At 38.2% G+C, this 19856-nt stretch overlaps 1 protein-coding gene across 1 annotated transcript in view; it reads left to right on the plus strand.

Annotated features, from left to right (window-relative positions):
• The window catches only part of LOC309795868 (A disintegrin and metallopeptidase domain 3-like), an 86833-nt gene extending 78274 nt beyond the window's left edge, over positions 1–8559 (plus strand). The window contains 3 exon segments of the mRNA XM_082608681.1: positions 2225–2390; positions 5181–5237; positions 8397–8559. Coding sequence (XP_082464807.1) covers positions 2225–2390; positions 5181–5235 — 221 coding nt within the window. The 3' untranslated portion in view covers positions 5236–5237; positions 8397–8559.
• Positions 8560–19856: the final 11297 nt, after the last annotated feature.

Raw genomic sequence — 19856 nt, forward strand, 5'->3', positions numbered from 1 at the left:
AATATTGTATCTCATAGGGGACTTGTATCCAGAATATATAAAGAACCCTTACAAGTCCATAATAAAAAGACAACCCAATTAAAAATGGGAAGGGATTTAGGAACTTCACTGGTGGCGCAGTGCTTAAGAACCCGCCTGCCAATGCAGGGGACACAGGTTCGAGCCCTGGTCCGGGAAGATCCCACATGCCGTGGAGCAACTAAGCCCGTGCGCCACAACTACTGAGCCTTTGCTCTAGAGCCCATGAGCCACAACTACTGAGACCACGTGCCACAACTACTGAAGCCTGCGCGCCTGGAGCCCGTGCTCCACAACAAGAGAAGCAACTGCAATGAGAAGACCGCGCACCACAATGAAGAGTAGCCCCCATTCACCACAACTAGAGAAAACCCGCGTGCAGCAATAAAGACCCAATGCAGCCTAAATAAATAAATAAATAAATAAGTAAATAAATAAATAAAGGGAAGGGATTTAAATAAACACACCTCCATAGAAGATATACCAATGGCCAAAAAGCCCATGAAAAGATGTTCAACATCTTAGGAAAATGCAAACCAAAACCACGAGATACTACACACTCATTAGGATAGCTATTATAATAAAAAAACACAGGCAATAAGTACTAGTGAGGATGTGGAGAAATTGGGATCTTCTTGGTGCTCTTTTTACCACTACTGCTCAAACTCTGGTATCTCTTTTCCACTCTCACCCCAGTAAGAGCTGCTGTCTAATTAGCTTCAGATTGTCTCATACTATGTATGTATATATACACATATATATTCCTTATCCTTCTGCCAAGGACACCTGCGAGGATCCCCTTAACAGTTTTGGAATCCTTAATTTACAGAGCAACTTTCTGTTCAATGCTGCACCCTTCAGGTTCCCACCATTTCTTCTGCTGTGAACTCTGTCTTCTGCTCCATGGGAATGATGTACTTTGCATAGGACTCCAGTTCCCTGTTCTGAGGTCAGCAAATTATCCATAGGTAGAATTGTCTTTCCATAAAATCAACATCATGTTTTCTTTTCTTCAGATACTATAGTTCTGTGTTTCCTGTTGACTTCCAGAAACCATTTCCTTCATGTTTTATCCTGTTTCATATTTTTATTATTTGACACATATAATGGAAAAAATTCATCATGCCCACAAGTGGAAGCTCCCAATCTTTCTTCCTTAGAGTAATGGATATCTCCCAGTTAATCTAATAGTAATCTCTTTAATCAGTCTTTGGAGTAATTAAGCACATGAGAAGGAAGCTCCACTTGCAACATGATAATTTTAGTAAAGATGGATTAAAGGAGAATGGACCTTTTCTGATGGGTGAGGCCAGGAAAGGAGAGCTATAAAGTGTTGAGTTCTACCATAGCATGAGACTGCTGCATGTTTGATTAGTTTCAATATTTTTGCATATATTTGCTAATTTATTTCTTATAATACATAAAACTTCCTAAATCACTTTAAGGTAAATTACTTCTAATCAACATATAATTGGACTGTGTGTGTGTTTCAACATCACTGATCCTTTTGTCTTTTTGAGGGGGCATTCAATTCATTTACACTTAATATCCTCAATAGTTGCTTTGGTGGTAATTCTGATTGCTTGATATAGTTTTTTGTATTTTAATTGTCTGGTTTATTTCTTTTGCTTAACTGGACCAAGTTTCCATAGATTTAGTTTTCTAGTTTTATGTAATGTCCTTATAATGCCAAGAGGAATATCTGTTTTTCTAATTAGTACAGTCAAAATTAAAACAATATCACTTTATACATCTATTATGTAAATTAACCCAGTCTATTGTTTTTTTAAATTAGCCTCAGTTATATCAATAATTTTCTGTAAATAATTTTTAAAAGTTCTTGTCTTTTTTTGCTCTATATTTTAAATGGAAGAACCTATTAGATGAAAATATCAATCTGATGTGTTCTAAGTAGTAGTTCATAGAAGGGAATATGATAGATTAAAATACACTAGAAAGTAGCACATAAATAAATATTAAATATACATACAAAGATTAAAAATAAACTATATATATATATATATACTTGACAGAAATATATAATGCACTTTGGGGCATAGTCACAGAATATTGGAAAACACTTTTAAATTTAAGTTTATTAACTCTATGGTTATATTATTTGAATTCCAAAGTTTTATAATTCAAATTATTAATATGCTTTGAATACCATTTTTGAAAAAGTTAAAAGGTACTCTTATGTTTTCAGGTAAAAGTACAGACATGTTGATAAAACAACGTGGTACTTCTCGAAAAAATGGCCTTGTGATCAGTTTCTACGTTTTCCTGCCTTTCCTCATTTTAATTCCCATCATTGCTCTTAAATGGAATAAAATGAAGATATTTTGGAACAGAGGGGGTACAGTAAGTGAAGCGTAAGTAAACTCATTATCTTTATATTTAATATTAAAAATGATTTAGGAGGAAATTCAAATATTATTCAGAATATTATAAGTAGGGACTCCTGGATGGATTGGGTAAATGTTCAGAAACATACCAAGTATTTAGAAACATACCACAGTTTTTGCAGATTTCAGGCAGGTGGGTAAGTTTCATGTTTATATAGGCCCAGGAACAACTGAAGTAACTCAGTAAGTCCTCAGTACCTTTCGAATAGCAGGCCATGTTGGCTGTAACTGCTTTAGAAGGCCTGTCTACTTCCCAAGCAACCCTGTTTCCTTGCACTGACATTCACTTGTGCCAAGAAGATTAATAGAGACAGGGAAGCATAGAATATGAGGAAGGTGAAGTTTAACAGAGACAAGGCAGCACAGAATATGAGGAATCTGAAGATTTATAGAGACAGGGCAGCATAGAATATGAAGAAGGTGAAGATTAATGAAGACAGGGCAGCATAGAATATGGGGAAGGTGAAGATTAATAGAGACAGGGAAGTGTAGAATACGGAGAAACTGAGAAAATATAACATGGCAAAGAATAAGGGAGAGAACACACATAGGATACTGCCCATTTTACACATAATTAATATCACTCGTGTGTTTCTAAAATTAGAATTAAGGCACTTGAGCAGCTTTTCCGTTTTTGTTTTGTTTTTTTTTTTCCGTAGAGCAGAGCTTGATTAGGTCTTTTTTTTTTTTTTTTTTTTTTTTTTTGGAGGTACGCAGACCTCTCACTGTTGTGGCCTCTCCCGCTGCGGAGCATAGGCTCCGGACGCGCAGGCTCAGCGGCCATGGCTCACGGGCCCAGCCGCTCTGCAGCATGTGGGATCCTCCCGGACCGGGGCACGAACCCGTGTCCCCTGCATCGGCAGGCGGACTCTCAACCACTGCGCCACCAGGGAAGCCCAGGTCTTTTTTTAAATGAGGTATAATTAACATATGACATTATATTAGTTTTATGTTTACATCATAATGCTTTGATATTTGTATATATTGCAAAATGATCACCACAGTGAGTCCAGTTCATATTTGTCACCATACATAGTTAAAAGAATTTGGTTTTCTCCTGATGAGGACTTTCAAGATCTACTCTTTTAGCAAGTTTCAAATGTGTAATTCGTTATTTTAACTATAGTCACCATGCTGTACATTGTATCCCCATGACTTATTTTTTTGACAACTGGAAGTTTGTACCTTTTGATCCTCTTTACCCATTTTGCTCACCACCCCCTCATCCCATTTTTCTGGCAACCACCAATCTGTTCTCTGTATCTATGAGGGTGCTTTTTTGTAGATTCCTCATATAAGTGGGATCATACTTTGTCTTTCTCTGTCTGACTTACTTCACTTTCATACTGCTTTTTTCTTTACTGTAACAACAATACAAGCCACAATTTGCTTAGTGAATATTTAGGAAAATGAGAATGCAGAAGCAAGGGTAAAGAAGTGGGTCTCATTTCTTCATTGTAAAGGAAATCATTTTTGTTTCTCATTTGTGTAGCCAGAGACAAAATAATGATATAAAATTTCAATCAACACCTCTACTTCCCAAGTTAGTTAATCTTATTTATGAACAAGTTAGCAGCGACCAGGTAATTCAGGGTAGTGTTCTGCATGATTCATCAATCATTCAACTGTTATAAACTGACTTAATTGGATGATATCTGGCATGTCTTCCTGTGCTCTTACTTAAGACATCTTGGACAAATCTGAATAGTTGCAAGAACTCGACCTTACTTCGGGAAGAGATGCTAGAGTAAGGTACCACTGATCATAAAGAACAAAGTCTGCTCATGACAGCCTAAATTTTAGAGCAGCAGTAAATGGTTTCAGGGCAGCAAGGGCAAGAAATGATGTAGAGCTGAAACACAAAAGGGTGGTAAGGAAATGGATGGTTACGAGCTAGGCCATTGTCTCCATCACCCAAAGCCTTTACAGTTGACATCGTCTCTTCTTGTCCATGTCCATTCTCTCCAAGATGACTGCTCTGCTTACACATGGCCCAGAGTACCTATCTCAACTCTTTCTAGTTTCATTTTCAAGTAAAAATCCCAATAATCTTCCAAAACCAGTGCCTGTTCGTTCATTTTCTCAAGAGACAGAAGGAAATAACTGCAAGTGTATCTCATTTCAGCCAGTGTTCTGTCTGGATTTATAATCCTGAGTTAGGTGTTCAAGCCTGATTTTATCATCTGTGAACAAAGAATTGTAGCCATTTAGTAGGAACCTTTACACCATGACATTCCTCTTCAATAGGAGCTGAGTGTGTATAGGAGCCAAAGAACAAATGAATGCTGTATAAATACCACAAAGGGTAACTAAGCATAGCTAATAGAGAGGCCTCATTAAGAACCTCATTAACAGAAGTGAAATAATAACTATTCACGTAGGTATTTGATAGAAATCATATAACTGAAGTTATGATAATTTAAGAATATGCAAATTATCTGTTTAACTTGGGAGAAGCATTATCATAGATATTTTAATATTTCATCCAGTCTTCCATGTAGACAAAATAGAGAAAAGTAATAGATGGATTTTTAGTTTGAAATTTTAAAAATGCTTATTAACGTATTTAAAAGTTAGGCTAACCTCAGAAAAAAACCAAGCACTACAATATATGATCCCTGAGTAGCATATAGGAAGCAAAGTGGATATTGGTACATATTAATTGAGTAATTAGGACAAATCTAGCTTTATTACTTTTCTTGACTTTAAGATTACAGTGTTTCCTAACCTTAAAAATAATTCTGTATCTTTAAACAGATCTCTATCAGAAGACAGCAGTAGGAACAGTAACAGCAACGAGTCTTACAGTTAAAGGTGAAGTAAAAGAATCAAACTATTGACAAAATGATATAATTCATTAAATACTTTAAAACTATTTTTAACAGTACCTCAGTATAAGGAAGATATTATTCCGTATTTCATCATTTTGATTTCTATTTGTTGCTATCATATACTAAAACAAAGACTAAAACAAGCCATTTGATGTTAATTTTATTTTATACTTACCTAGAAACATTTAATGTTAACTCATATTAGCCACAGATTTATTAACCAACATCTTTGTAAAATGAAATGACTTCAATGGGATTTTTAATATTTTCTTAAAATATTTATGTGCAATCATGCATTTGATTGGTAGATTTAACATTCTAACTAAGAGGTTTACACAGGTTGTCTCCCAACACTTGTATTTATTCCTCACTAACAATAACTCCCAGGTTATTGTTCTCCTTATTTTATTTTTTTTAAACTTTTTCATTTTGTATTGGAGTATAGCCGATTAACAATGTTGTGATAGTTTCAGGTGCACAACAAAGCAACTCAGCCAAACATATACATGTATCCATGCTCCTCCAGACTCCGCTCCCATCCAGGCTGCCACAAAACATTGTGTTCTCCTTATTTTAGAAATAAGGAAACAGACATAAAGAATGTAAATAATTCCGCACATGTATAGAATTTTAGTGAGTTTTTTGAGTTTGAGTTTGACAACCAGACACTAAGGTTGAAGCTCTTAAGAACTCTGCAATTTTGCCACATATTTTCTGATACAAGACTGGCGATGGGGAATGAAATTTATACTTATTGAGGACCTAGAGGATGCCAGGTAAATGCTAAATGCACTCACCCTCCAAGGCAGAAGAACAATTCTTTACCGTCAGATGGGATAAAGGAGGCTTCTGTATGTGTCGTTCAAATTTCTAACTCGTGTAAAGAAATTGTGATATTTGACATATTAGACTTATCCCTGGGAGTAAAGGAAAACAATCAAAAACTCATCTAAGTGTGAGACCCCAAGTTCATATCTTTACTTACCTGCCACATCTGACTTTGATGGAGAAAAAAGTCAGTGGGTCTCTGTTTCGTTATCGGCCACCACACAAATCACTTATGACTCCTGTCCTCAATGTAAAGTGGTCTTATTTCCGCCTAGACCACCTTCTCCCTCTTCTCTGATCGCTTTACTGAAAGCCCGCATCTTAGGTGAAGATTCTGGCCCTCGGCTGTCTTCTTCTCATGTCCTCCGTCATAGTTCCTTCATCATGCTGGGTGTCTTCACCTGAACTTCTCACCTCCACACAACCTCAGTCATTTTCTCCTAGAGCGGTACACTGAGCACACGTCTCCCCGACTTTCTCCAAGTCTTAAGTCGTAAATTCAATATCTTGCTTTCTTTTACACTTTTTTCTATTTTTCACAGTCTTCTCCTGCCACCAGGACTTTATGGTTATATTAAGGTCTTGCCTCAAGAATCGGACACATTCATTCAATAAACATATTTTATAAGTTGGTTATAAAAGGTACTGAAAGGTGATTCTTTATGGGGAAGATGAGAGAAGTGGGGCTAACTGGGCAGTTGACACTGAAGGAGGAACTGGGTGGCAACTTGAAATGTGGCTGACTGAGTAGGCCCTAGGGAGCAAGTGACGTGTCAGCAAGGAATCGGAGGAGGCGCAAAGAATGACCCAGTTTAGATATTTGAAAGGAGTCACCTGACATCACTGTCAGCTCACAGAAGGCTTCCATCTAAATGCAAAGGATACAGTACAGCAAGAGAGGGTGCAGGCAAGCGCTGGGGGTCAGAGAGACGCCTCAGGCACAAGGTCTCAAGGTTCCTTATTTTAAATTTTAAACAGCCCATCATAAATCCCACTGCCCTTTTCTCAGCAAAAAGTGAAACCAGATATTCAGGCTTTCCCACAGCTAAAGAGAGAGCTTTACCGTTCCAGCTGTAAATCAAGTCTGTCTTAGACAGGCATAGAGCTGGCAGAGCTACCCATGCATATACCCGGGCAGGAACTTTTCAAGCACATGAATGATACAATGAAAAGAAAATGTCAGGACTAATCCAGGAGAGAAAGGATGTTACCTCAGACCAGGGATAGTAAAGATGGTCTTAGGAATAAATTTTGAAGGTGAACCAACAGAATGAATTGAGAGTTTGGCTGTAGAGTGTAAGAAAAAGTGCTTAAATGATGTTCATTCCTATACAGCAGGAAGATAGCGAGGCTACCATGTAAAGCCAGACCTCTCTGTGTCTAAATTTGTGCTCTTAATATATTTAAAAATTTATTTTAAAATGTACGGATGTTGAAGGAGAAAATCTGCCTAGGTAACTATGAGCCAGGACCAGTGTCTGATATGCCACGATTAAAAGGTTATGTTTCCTCATAGATGAATGGAACGTAGTTGAAGTATTTTTGACGTGGTAAGGGAAGGATTTAGCAAGATATGGTGCACTTTTTACAAAATTCACAGGGATAAATTAGGAGAAAATTCAGTCAGATTCAGTCAGAACTGGAGACTAGTGAAATGGAATATACAGGAAAAGTGTGATGAGGGCAGGATTGGTTAAGACGGAAAGAACACCACAGTTTTCAGAGACCTAACGGGTAGACTTGGTTGAAGTGACTGGATGGATGTATTTGGGTTAGAATAAAAGAACTACAAAGACAAACATTTCTGACACAATGGATAAGGACAGCTTTTACTAATGGCATGTTGTACAGCAGCTGAGAACCAGCTTGGTTTTGGAGCGATGAAGCGGAGGGGAGTAAAGAAGGAGTTTGTTCTGCACATGTGTGTGTGGGACACCTGTTGGCAACGCACAGAGGACTGTTGGGAGTTCGCCTCCTCTGTCTTCACATATTGTATTGCTCTTTTTCTCTCTGTTTCCTTGTTCATGACTTTCTTTGACCCATGTAAAACATAGAGTCCGTGTAAATGAGACATATATAAATAGCAGTTTATAGCATTTCCTTTTAATGTGGCTATCACAAATGTGTCTGGAAAAAATCAAACCAAAGAAACAAAAAAACCTTGGGCTTACAAATTTGTAGAGCACAGGTATAGATTGTGGCAGTATCAACTCTCTTATATCAATTAATTGATAACCTGTAGTTTTGTTGTAAATTAGACAGCTTTTATTATCCATTAAAAATGTAGCATTTCTTTTTTCTGTATTTCTTTTAGAATGGTAACCAAACAATACTGTCAAAAGCCATAGCTTGGAGAAAAGATATTGCATATTGCCAAGAAACACACCATTAACTGGCCTGGTTCAAGAATAAAAAAATCTGCTTTTCTCTCCTTTTATGATGGCTTAAAGCTTTCAATTTCAAAAACAAAAGTAAATCCTGTGAGTGAAAGTATGTCGCCTTGTTTCGATTCATTCAGTTCTTGAGCCCAAGTTTGTGTGCCCGATGCACAGTGAGACCAAACAAAGGGAAACGTCAGTGTTTGGAGCAGAGAAAGGTTTATGGCCAGGACCAACCAAGGAGAGCGGACAGCTCATGCTCAAAAATGCCAACTCCCTGATGATTTTGGGGAAGAGTGTTTATAGGCAAAATTTGGGGCAAGGGCTGCAGGGTATGGAACCTTCCCCTGATTGGTTGGTGGTGAGGTAAAAGGGCGCTGTTCCAGGAATCTCAGTCATCAGGCTTTCCAGCCAGTGTGGGTCCACATGCTTGTGCTCAGCCTGAAGTGACTTCCTGCAGCTGGCTTGAGGGGGCCCTAGTTCCTGTTGAAGAGCTCAGACATACGCATCAGACTGTTCTGCACATCCCCGAAGAGGAACAGCACCAGGCCCCATGCTGCACTGTTGTTTCTTCCTGCCTTCCCTCACTTCCCTGATTAGTAACTGTTTGAATACACCCTTTGGAACTCAGAGGTCTAGGAAGCTGAAAGCCTTTTTTTCTGACAAGCTGGAAACTGGGGACTCGGAAAGGTTTTTGTGCCCAGGAGGGCTCCACAGGGTCCTGCTCAGTTTCAGTCCTTCTACTATGGTCCTCTAGTAGGAAATAGGCAGGTTGGCCTCTTTTGAACCTTCGAGGCTGCTGCATCCCAAAAGGAAAACTTTGCATTGTGCACTCCTGCCGCCGACTCAGATACCCATGGCCCTGCTAATCGCTCGCATCTTAAGAGAGGACACCTAGAATCTGCACCTCTCCAATAGCTCATGATTCTCATGCCTTACCCATTCCAAGCTTCAGGATATTGAGAGGAAGGGTTGCTCCCCAAGGTCAGCCCCAGAGCCCTCGGAGAGTGACTAGCATCCATTCTACCTTCAAGGAATTGTTCACACTGAGCTCCTGGTCATAGATAGCTGTCCTGTCTCCAGGTGGTACTTCCCTGCCCTCATAGAAATTGAGCTCTAGAATATATCTTTGTCCTTTGAAGGAACTCAGACTTGCTGCTCTTTCCTGACTGAAGCTGAGCTTTTCTGGGTGACAGTTTCTTGTTTCAGTGCCCCCTCTCTTCATCTCCCCCTTCCTGAGATGGGTGCACTTCTGCACACCTCAAAGCATTATTTGTGGATTAGAGATCCATCAGCCTATCTGGAGTCTAATTAGGACCTACAGAATTTCCATCCATATACATGAAGGTGCTCCTGGGTCAGGGGTGGGAGCATCTCATCACAAAGACCAAGAGTTTCCTTTTCCAAATGAGCAACTGATGAATGGATACACAAGGTGTGGTCCATCCATACAATGGGATAGTATTCAGCCACAAAAAGGAAGCACTGATGTTACTACAACGTGGATGAACCTTGAAACCGTTACGGTAAGTGACTAAAGCCAGGCACAAAAACCACGTATTCTGCATCTGTATGAAACATCCAGAACAGGGACATCTAGAGAGACTAAGATTAGTGGTTGTTTACTGCTGAAAGTGGGGGTGGAGAATGAAAAGCTGGGGTGGGTGATGGTAATAACTAAAGGGTAGAGGACTTGTTTTTGAGGAACTGAAATTGACTGTGGTAACGGTTGCACATATCTGTGAATATACTGAAAACCCTACAATCATTCACCTGTGTGCTTTAAGTGGGTGAACTCTGTGGTAAAAATAATACACATCGGGATGATTCTACCATAACTTACCCTCATCCCCTTTGCCACTAACTTATTTGGGGCCCTTATGATCACTGTCCTGCCTTACTTAATTACAATTTCTCAGGATCAGTTTTCCAGGAGTACTACTACCTAGCAGGTCCAAGTTTTAGGCCTGATCAGAGTTTATTTTTGCAACTGTTGGTATAACACATCCTTGCTGTGGAGTGTACTGGGATAAAGGAAGGTGTGGGTGACGTTGGGTCTTACCTTTTTAGATCTTTAAGGCAGACGTTGAGTTAGGTTTTGAGCGTGAGTAGCTTAAGATATTTGTCAGAAAATTCAAAGACAATTACATGTTCTGTCTTCTGCAGCGGTGTCACTTTTCCTCTCTGAGTTTGTCTTGCTGGCCTTCTCATTTCTAAACCTTCCTTTTTACGGTTCTAACAGTAACTGTTAACAAGATACACTAAGGTTCCATTTCAACGTTTTCTTCCCTTTCCTCAACAGATTATAATCGAACATTGTAAGAATAGGCACACAGTTGAAGAATTGTGCTTTTTATTGTCTCATGCAGAATTGAGTCCAATATCCTTTTTTTTTTAATTGAGGTAACATTGGCTTTTAACATTGTATAAGTTGCATGTGTACAACATTTTTCAACTTCTTTCAGTGTGCCCACCACCAAATTTTTAGTTTCCATCCCCCATGCTTCTTCCCTTCTGATTACCATTACTCTGTTCTCTCCTATGTGTTTGTTCTGGTTTGGTTTCTTAATTTATTTTTTTCCGCATATGAGTGAAATCATACGGTATTTGTCGTTCTCCATCTGACTTATTTCATTTAGCATGATACCATCAAGGTGCAACCATGTTGTCACAAATGGCAAGATTTCATCTTTTTTACGACGCCTATTCCATTGTGTATACATACCGCATCTTTATCCATTCATCTGTCAGTGGTCACTTAGGTTGTTTCCTTATCTGGGCTATTATAGATAATTCTGTAATGAACATAGGGGTGCATATATCTTTTTGAATTAATGTTTTCAGTTTCTTTGGATAAATACCCAGAAGCAGAACAGCTGGATCATATGGTAGTTCCATTCTTAATTTTTTGAGGAATCTCTATACTAGTTTTCATAGTGGCTACACAAGTTAAACTCCTCCAAATAGTGTATGAGGGCTCCCTTTTCTCCACACCCTCTACAGCACTTGTTACTTGCCTTTTTGATAATAGCCATTCTAAAAGGCGTAAGGTGATTCCTCATTCCAGTTTTGATTTGCATCATTTCCCTAACAATTAGTGAGGTTGAACATCTGTTCATGTGCTTGTTGGACATCTGTGTATCTTCTTTGGAAAAACAACAATTTATATCCTCTTCCTACTTATTAATGGGTTGTTTTGTGAATTTGGAATTGTATGAGCTGTTTGTATATTTTTGATATTAAGCCATTGTTGGTCTCATTGTTTGCAAATATTTTCTCCCAGACCACATGTTGTCTTTTTGTTTTGTTGATGGTTTCCTTTGCTGTACAAAACCTTTTAAGTTTAATTAGATGCCACTTGTTTACTTTTGGTTTTATTTATTTTGCCTTAGGAGACTGATCCCCCTCACAAAAAAAATTGGTACAATTTATGTCGAAGAGTATTCTGCCTATGTTCCCTTGTAGGACTTTTATGGCTTCAGTTCTTACATTTAGGTCTTCTATCTTCTCTTCCTGCACAGTATAACTAAGGACTTGTTTTATTCGGTAGCATGTCTTTATACAGGGGATTTATTTTCCACTATATAAATATGGAAGTAGAAGACTATTTTTCCTTTCTCTGAGCAAGCACTAGAAGTCCAACTTCTGGTTCCTACATCTTGTCTTAAAACCTGGTGGTTAGCCAGATATCATCTCTCATGTTCTGATTTGTCTTTAACCTTGTTTCAAATTCTGATACTGGGATTTTCCCTTTTTTTCAAGCTTAGCTCTTATAGGGTAACAGGAGAGGGTAACTACTAACCCATTTTTCCATGTTGCTAGATAATATTCCATGTTTTCATTCACACACATGCACACAATATTTTTCTTTTAGGTATAAATTAAATTTTACTCGCTATAAATTTTTATTGATATAGAAAAATTAGAGAAGTTCTAAGAATTTAGCTTGTAATGATTAAAAAGATGAGAAAAGTATCATTTTATTTATCCAGGTTAAATCATATGAAATGCCACTCTATACTACCCCCAATTTTTTTTTTTTTTTGGTAATATCTCACTCCAAATTTCCTTACCATGGCCTTGCCTATATTTAGAACTTCTGTCTTGTCATTCTTTCACTTCACTCATTATACTACAGGCTTTGAACAGGTTCCCATACAAGTTCCCTACAGCTATTCAAAATGCTAGATCATTTCCCAAACTTTCTATTTCAGCTTAAACATCAATTCCACAAATAGGCTTTTCTAACTATCTTATCTATATGGTTATACCCCTCCTCAAAATTCTCTATTCGAGCACTCCATTTCTTCAGAGCACTTTTCACAATCTCTGTATATTTGGGAAGTTTGTCATTAATTTCCTATTAATTTTCTTTCTCCTCCTCTGTAATATAAGCTCCAAGTGTGGACAAAGTCCCTTTCTTTCACATATGCCACTATATTGTTTTCTTCTTCTTCTTCTTCTTTTTTTTTTTTTTTTTTTTTTTTTTGGCTGCACCATGCAGCACGTGGGGTCTTAGTTCCCCAAAAGGGATTGAACCTGTGCCTCCTGCAGTGGAAACATTGAATCTTAACCACTGGACCACCAGGGAAGTCCCCAGTATGCCACTATATTCTTATTTTCTATTGTAGTGCCTGACACATATGTATATTGAATTAGTTTTGCAAATTGAATGATTTGATTTAATAAGAAACTTAAATAAGTGTGTTTTATATTGATTGCATCAGAAATACTAAGTGTGTTTAAGGCTATGGAATTTGGGCATGCCAAATTTTTCACCAGAGAACATTGGTAGTTTAATTACTTTTCCCCATTGTTTCATGCTTCTTAATCAATTAACTAGTATGGATATTTGTATCAAAGATTTACCAAAATAAAGTGTAAAATGTGCTCAACATAAAGTACTAAAGTATAAAATTTTATAGGATCAAAACTGTTTTAATACATTACTTGCTTTTGTTTTCTTCTTACATAATGATGTTCTCTTCAATCTTCTTTATTTTAGTATCCAGGTGCAATAACATTGGAGGGATTTTTAGTTATTATAGCTCAATTTTTTGGCCTTAAATTAAGATTAACATATGATGACATCCACAAGTGTTCCTGTCCAAGAGCTACATGAGTAATGAATCATGAAGCAGTGTAAGCCTTGTTTTTCTTTTGAATTTCACACATACATTTGTGAGGTTGTTTACAAGACATGATGAATTTCTGATTCTTTATACTCAGTTCCACATCAAAAGTTGGAAAGGTATGTTGTGCCTGAAGAGATATCACAGATTTGTCCAAATGATACAAGACTCCAGAAGGTGGTAAATCTCATGATAATGAAATATTCACTCAAGGGAATTAGAGGGAAAACTTAAATATTTATGAAGACTATGAAATATTTTATAAAATATAATACTACTTTTGTTTTTTGTTGTTGTAGTATCTATTGCCAAGGCAAAGATTTCTAAATCATGCTTAAAAATATAACAAAGAGGGCCTCCCTGGTGGCGCAGTGGTTGGGAGTCCGCCTGCCGATGCAGGGGATGCGGGTTCGTGCCCCGGTCTGGGAGGATCCCATATGCCGCGGAGCGGCTGGGCCCGTGAGCCATGGCCGCTGGGCCTGCGCGTCCGGAGCCTGTGCTCCGCAACGGGAGAGGCCACAGCGGTGAGAGGCCCGCATACCGCAAAAAAAAAAAAAAAAAAATATAACAAAGAAGTGGCAGCTTTGACTATTACTTTGATGGAAATAAAAAGGAGGAAAGATTTGAAGAGGAAAAAGAATTGCCCTCATTTGCAGAAATTACAATTAACTACCTACTTAAATCAACAGAATCAGTATACAATTAGAACAACAACATTAAAAAATTCATCAGGATGATCAGTCTTGGAAAACACTAGTATCTGTATATCAGCACTAAGAAAATGGATGACCTATTATAAAATTGCTAATTTTTCCAGAAGAGATCTATAAGTTCAGTAAAATCCCAATCTATATTTTAGATTATTTTTTAAGGAACTTGATAAACTCTATGGGAAGTGATAAAATGAAGATGGTAAACATAGACAACCTTTTGGCGATTATGAGGTGCAATTTATGATCAAAGAAGGGATTTTATTTTGGGGAGACACTATATATTGTCTACAGATTTGTAGAAATAAAGAAATGGGGGAAAGATGATGATGTTGGATATAATGAAGACTTAAGAGCAAAATCATGGAGTAAACTAGAGAGGAGAGGATCTGGTATGTAAAAAAAAGGGACTGGCTTTTATCAGAGCTGGGCATATTCAATTATTGTGATAGAGTGTTTGGAGGGCAAATAGATAGATATGAAGGTGGTTGAATAGCTGTGAGACAGGAGGGGACCTGGGACCCTTTGCTGGGACCTGGGACCCTTTGCTGCAGTGCTGCAGTGCTTCCACTTGGACAGATCTCTCTTGGAGCAACAAAATACAAAGAAGCTATATGGGACTGAAAATAACTGCGTGCATGCCGAGTTGGGACAAAAGATACAAAAGACCCAAAAAAAGAAACACCCAGCTGCCGCTTTTGAAGAGCCTGGAGCAAAAGCAGGGTACTGTGCATGACCCCTGCACACAACACCACCTAAGGTGTGAGCAAACCACCTAAGCCACCGTTCTGGCCTGACCCCTGGGCACATCCCTACCCTCACCCCATATAAGGAACAAGCTTGCCCCCACCCACCGCCTCAGGGAGAGAGCCAGCAAGGGAAACTGTTTATTGTTTTCACTCCCCCACCGATGCTCGCAGGAGGGGCTCCAATAAAGCCTTGCCTGAATTTCTTGTCTGGCCTCTGACCAATTTCTATTGATTAAGGAGACCAAGAACCTTGGCTGGTAACAGTTGCAATGGAGACCATATGGCACACTATTTCAGCAAAACTGAAACTATGTTCTATTTCATTCTTTACAGAAAATGTTTGTTGTACCCTATTCTACAGCATTTCCAAGAGCTGCTTGTGGGATTTAGTTTTATCTTACAGGAGCAGTAAGGAGCTCACAGACTCACATGTGTTGGCTTGCTTCCCTTCCCTAACATCCCATACCAGTGCTTTGGTGGTAGGCAGAATGGACTTTCAAAGATGTCCTCACTCTAATCCCTGGAATTTGTGGATATGTAAGTTACATGGTAGAAGGTAAGTTGCAGAAGTAATTAAGGTGATGGACCTTCAAGTAGGGACACTATCCTAGATTATCTGGGTGGGTCCAATCTAATCTCATGAGCCCTTAAAAACAGAGAATATTCTCCAGGTGAAGTCGGAGAGATGTAGCAGAATGGGGCTCAAAAAGACTGGTGCTGGGGAAACTGGACATCTACATGTGAAAGAATGAAATTAGAATATTTCCTCACACCATACACAAAATGGATTAAAGATCTAAAAAGGTAAGACCCAAAACCTTAAAACTCTAAGAAGATAACCTAGGCAGAACACTCTGACATAATTTATAGCAGTATTTTTTCAGATGTGTCTCACAAAGCTAAAGCAATGAAAGCAAAAATAAACAAATGGGACCTGTTTAAACTTAAACACTTTTGCACAGCAACGGAAACCATTGACAAAACTAAAAGACAACCTACGGAATGGGAGAAAATACTTGCAAATGACCAACAGGGGGTTTATATCCAAAACATATAAACAGCACATAGAAATCAATATGAAAAAACAGGCCAGTCAAAAATTGGTCAGAAGACCTGAATAGACATTTTTCCAAAGTCATACAAAATGGCTAACAGGCAGGTGAAAAGATTCTCAACATCGCCAATTATTAGGAAAATGCAACTCAAAAGCCCAATGAGATATCACCTCAAACCTGATAGAATGTACAATTTAAAAGTCTACAAATAATAAATGTTTGAGGGGATGTGGAGAAAAGGGAACCCTCCTGCACTGTTGGTGGGAATGTAAACTGGTGCAGCCACTATGGAAAACAGTATGGAGGTTCCTCAAAAAACTAAAAATAGAACTACCATATGACCCAGCAATCCCACTACTGAGCATATATCCAGAAAGACGAAAATTAATTCGAAAAGATACATGCACCCTGATGTTCACAGCAGCACTACGTACAATAGCCAGGACATGGAAACAACCCAAGTGTCCATGACAGATGAATGGATAAAGAAGATGCAGCATATATATGCAATGGAATATTACTCAGCCATAAAAAGGGTGAAGTTCTTCCATTTGCAGCAACATGGACGGACCTAGAGAATATTATGCTTAAATAAAAAGTTTAAAAAGTAACATAGCTTCAAAATAGAAGAATCAAAAATTGATAGTAATTAAGGAAATAAAATAGCCAAACATGGTTGGTTTCGTTGGTTTTTGGTTATTTTCACTGATCCAAAACTTTTTTTTTAATTGAAGTATGGTTGATTTACAATATTATGTTCATTCCAAGTGTACAACATAGTGATTCAATATTTTTATACATTACATTCCATTAAAGTTATTATGAAATACTGGCTATATTCCCTTTGCTGTACAATATATCCTTGTAGCTTATTTAATTTATACATAGAAGTTTGTACCTCTTAATCCACTACCCCTATCATGCCTCTCCCCCTTTTCTTCTCCCCTCTGGTAACCACTAGTTTGTTCTCTGTATCTGTGAGTCTGTTTTGTTATACTCATTCGTTTGTTTTATTTTTTAGATCTGAAATATAAGTGAGAACAAACAGTATTTGTCTTTCTCTGTTTGACTTATTTCAGCAAACATAATACCATTTGCAACCACATGGATGGACCTGGAACGTATTATGCCAAATATGTTTTTTAATAGCTCCAACTATAAATGAACAAAGTTCTAATCAATAGTAAAATAGAAAAACAGATGGACACATTCATTCAATGTGTGATATACAGCAACAAGAGGGGGAAAAAAAACTATTGCTACTCACAACGTGGATGGATCTCCTAATCATCATGTTAAAAAAACTTAAAACTAGAGGATGTGGCACATATATACAATGGAATATTTCTCAGCCATAAAAAGAAACGAAGCTGAGCTATTTGTAATGAGGTGGATAGACCTAGAGTCTGTCATACAGAGTGAAGTAAGTCAGAAGGAGAAAGACAAATACCGTATGCTAACACATATATATATGGAATTTAAGGGGGGAAAATGCTATGAAGAACCTAGGGGTAAAACAGGAATAAAGACACAGACCTACTTGAGAATGGACTTGAGGATATGGGGAGGGGGAAGGGTAAGCTGTGACAAAGCGAGAGAGAGGCATGGACATATATACACTACCAAACGTAAGGTAGATATCTAGTGGGAAGCAGCTCCATAGCACAGGGAGATCAGCTCGGTGCTTTGTGACCGCCTGGAGGGGTGGGATAGGGAGGGTGGGAGGGAGGGAGACGCAAGAGGGAAGGGATATGGGAACAGATGTATATGTATAACTGATTCACTTTGTTATAAAGCAGAAACTAACACACCATTGTGAAGCAATTATACTCCAATAAAGATGTAAAAAAAAATACATGGTGATTGGCTCAATTTATATAGGTTCAAAAACACACAAAACTAATCTATGGCGTTAGAAGTAATGTTTTTCAGGGGACAATCTGGCAGCTTTAGTGGTTCTATATTTTATTTCTGAATCTGAATCTAGGTGTTAATTACACTGGTTTGTTCACTGGAATATTGAGCTGTGCCTATATATATTATATACTTATACATAAATGTATAACATATGTAGTATAAATATTTATATAATATAAAAGTTCACTTAAGTGTAGATGAATCTTCCTTTTCATTAGCTGTTTCTTCAGCCTTGCCTTTCGGAAGTGATTCTGCACTTTCTTAGCCGGAAAGCGGAGTCACAAGGCGTCAAAGCCTCCTCCTGCATAGATTTAGGGGCCAAGGTCGCCCACGTTGAACGGTGCACAGCAGGCAGCCTCTCGACCCTCCGCTGCTCTCCCGGCCGCCTGCCTCCTGCGGTGTGTGCGGTCAGGAGGGGTCTCCTCGCGCCCCCAACTGCTCCGTAGTCAAGCGTACGGCCGTTATTCGGGCTGCCATCCAGGACGTCCAGCCATGCTGTGCCTTCTCTTTCTGCTCCTGGGGCTCATAGGGCTTCAGACAGACGATAGTAAGTACTTAAACCCTCTTCTGTCCTTTAGGGAATGTCAGGTCTCCTTTCTGTTTCCCTCTGAGAGGCTGTATATCCCTTTGAACGTGTTTTTTTGGTGAGAGCTCCAACTGTGCAAGCCCGAATCCACTCCCACATTGCCACCTTGCCCAATCAAAATCCACTTTGGTTCCGAGGGTCTTTCCCACTCTTCTTGGGACCGTAGTAAAGATGGGAGATGCCATGGCTTGAGTAGATCCCTTAAGATTAGAGTTTCATATACTGCTCTGCATTTCTGATATCTGGCTTCTGTAGTTGGAAGGTCCAAAGGACCTGACTTTATTTGTTCTGAGAGCACTTGGGCCTATTACCTCAGGGTTACCAGAACCTGCCCACAGGGCAATATTTCTAAAGCAGTATACCTGTTTCTCTTTAAAAGATTTGTAATTCTAGAAAGAAGTGGGTATTGAGGTGAGGGTATTTGAAAAGAGAGTAAAAATGAGGGATGGCATATAGAATATTATGGACTTAGATGAGGAAATAATGTAGGAAGCTATGAGGTGGTGAGTGTTGCCCCTATAAAACATTTTGCACCTTGCAGATTCAGAAAGACTACGTGTGCAAATTACAGTTCCAGAGAAAATACGGTCAACGTCAAGTGGAGGAGTTGAAACATACGTAATTAAGCCCTAACATTTTTCACAAACTAAAAAGCATGTGAATATTTTATTCCTAATAAGTAAACCTGGTGTTTTTCATCTCTGCACACTTTCTGAATTTTATATTTATACCCAATTTTTCTTAAATGGAAGAGCCCTTTTGAAAATGAACCAAGATTAACAATGTTTCATAGAAATATGGTGCAGTGATGCTTATTATCAAAGCTCCAAGGCCCATCTTCTAAATCTCTTTCCCTCTTGAGTGTCTGAATAATACCTGACCTGATCCATTTAGAGTCTCTTGTCACTCATTCACCATACAATATTTGGAGGATTTTTAGTAGTTGTTAAGTAAGCCTATGGCATCCCTATAGGGGATGGCAATCATTTGATTTAATGAAGTGTTGTATGAATAATTTTTATGTCTTGATTGCAAATATGTTAATCATTAAGAATTCTTTTTATGCCATCTTAGTGTATCTTGGTTCAGGTATTAGTTTTCTCTTTTTTATTCTTTGAATTAATTAGAAAGTTTCTTATCTTTTTTACTAATTTCTAGAATCATTTCTAAAGAAGTGAAGTGTTTTTTTAAAACAGCACACCTTAATTTTCTTTTTGATTGGTAGTAAATGTTTAGATAATTTGAAT

The sequence above is a fragment of the Mesoplodon mirus genome, assembly GCF_964341445.2.
Source record: "Mesoplodon mirus genome assembly, chromosome: 20".
NCBI lineage: Eukaryota > Metazoa > Chordata > Mammalia > Artiodactyla > Ziphiidae > Mesoplodon > Mesoplodon mirus.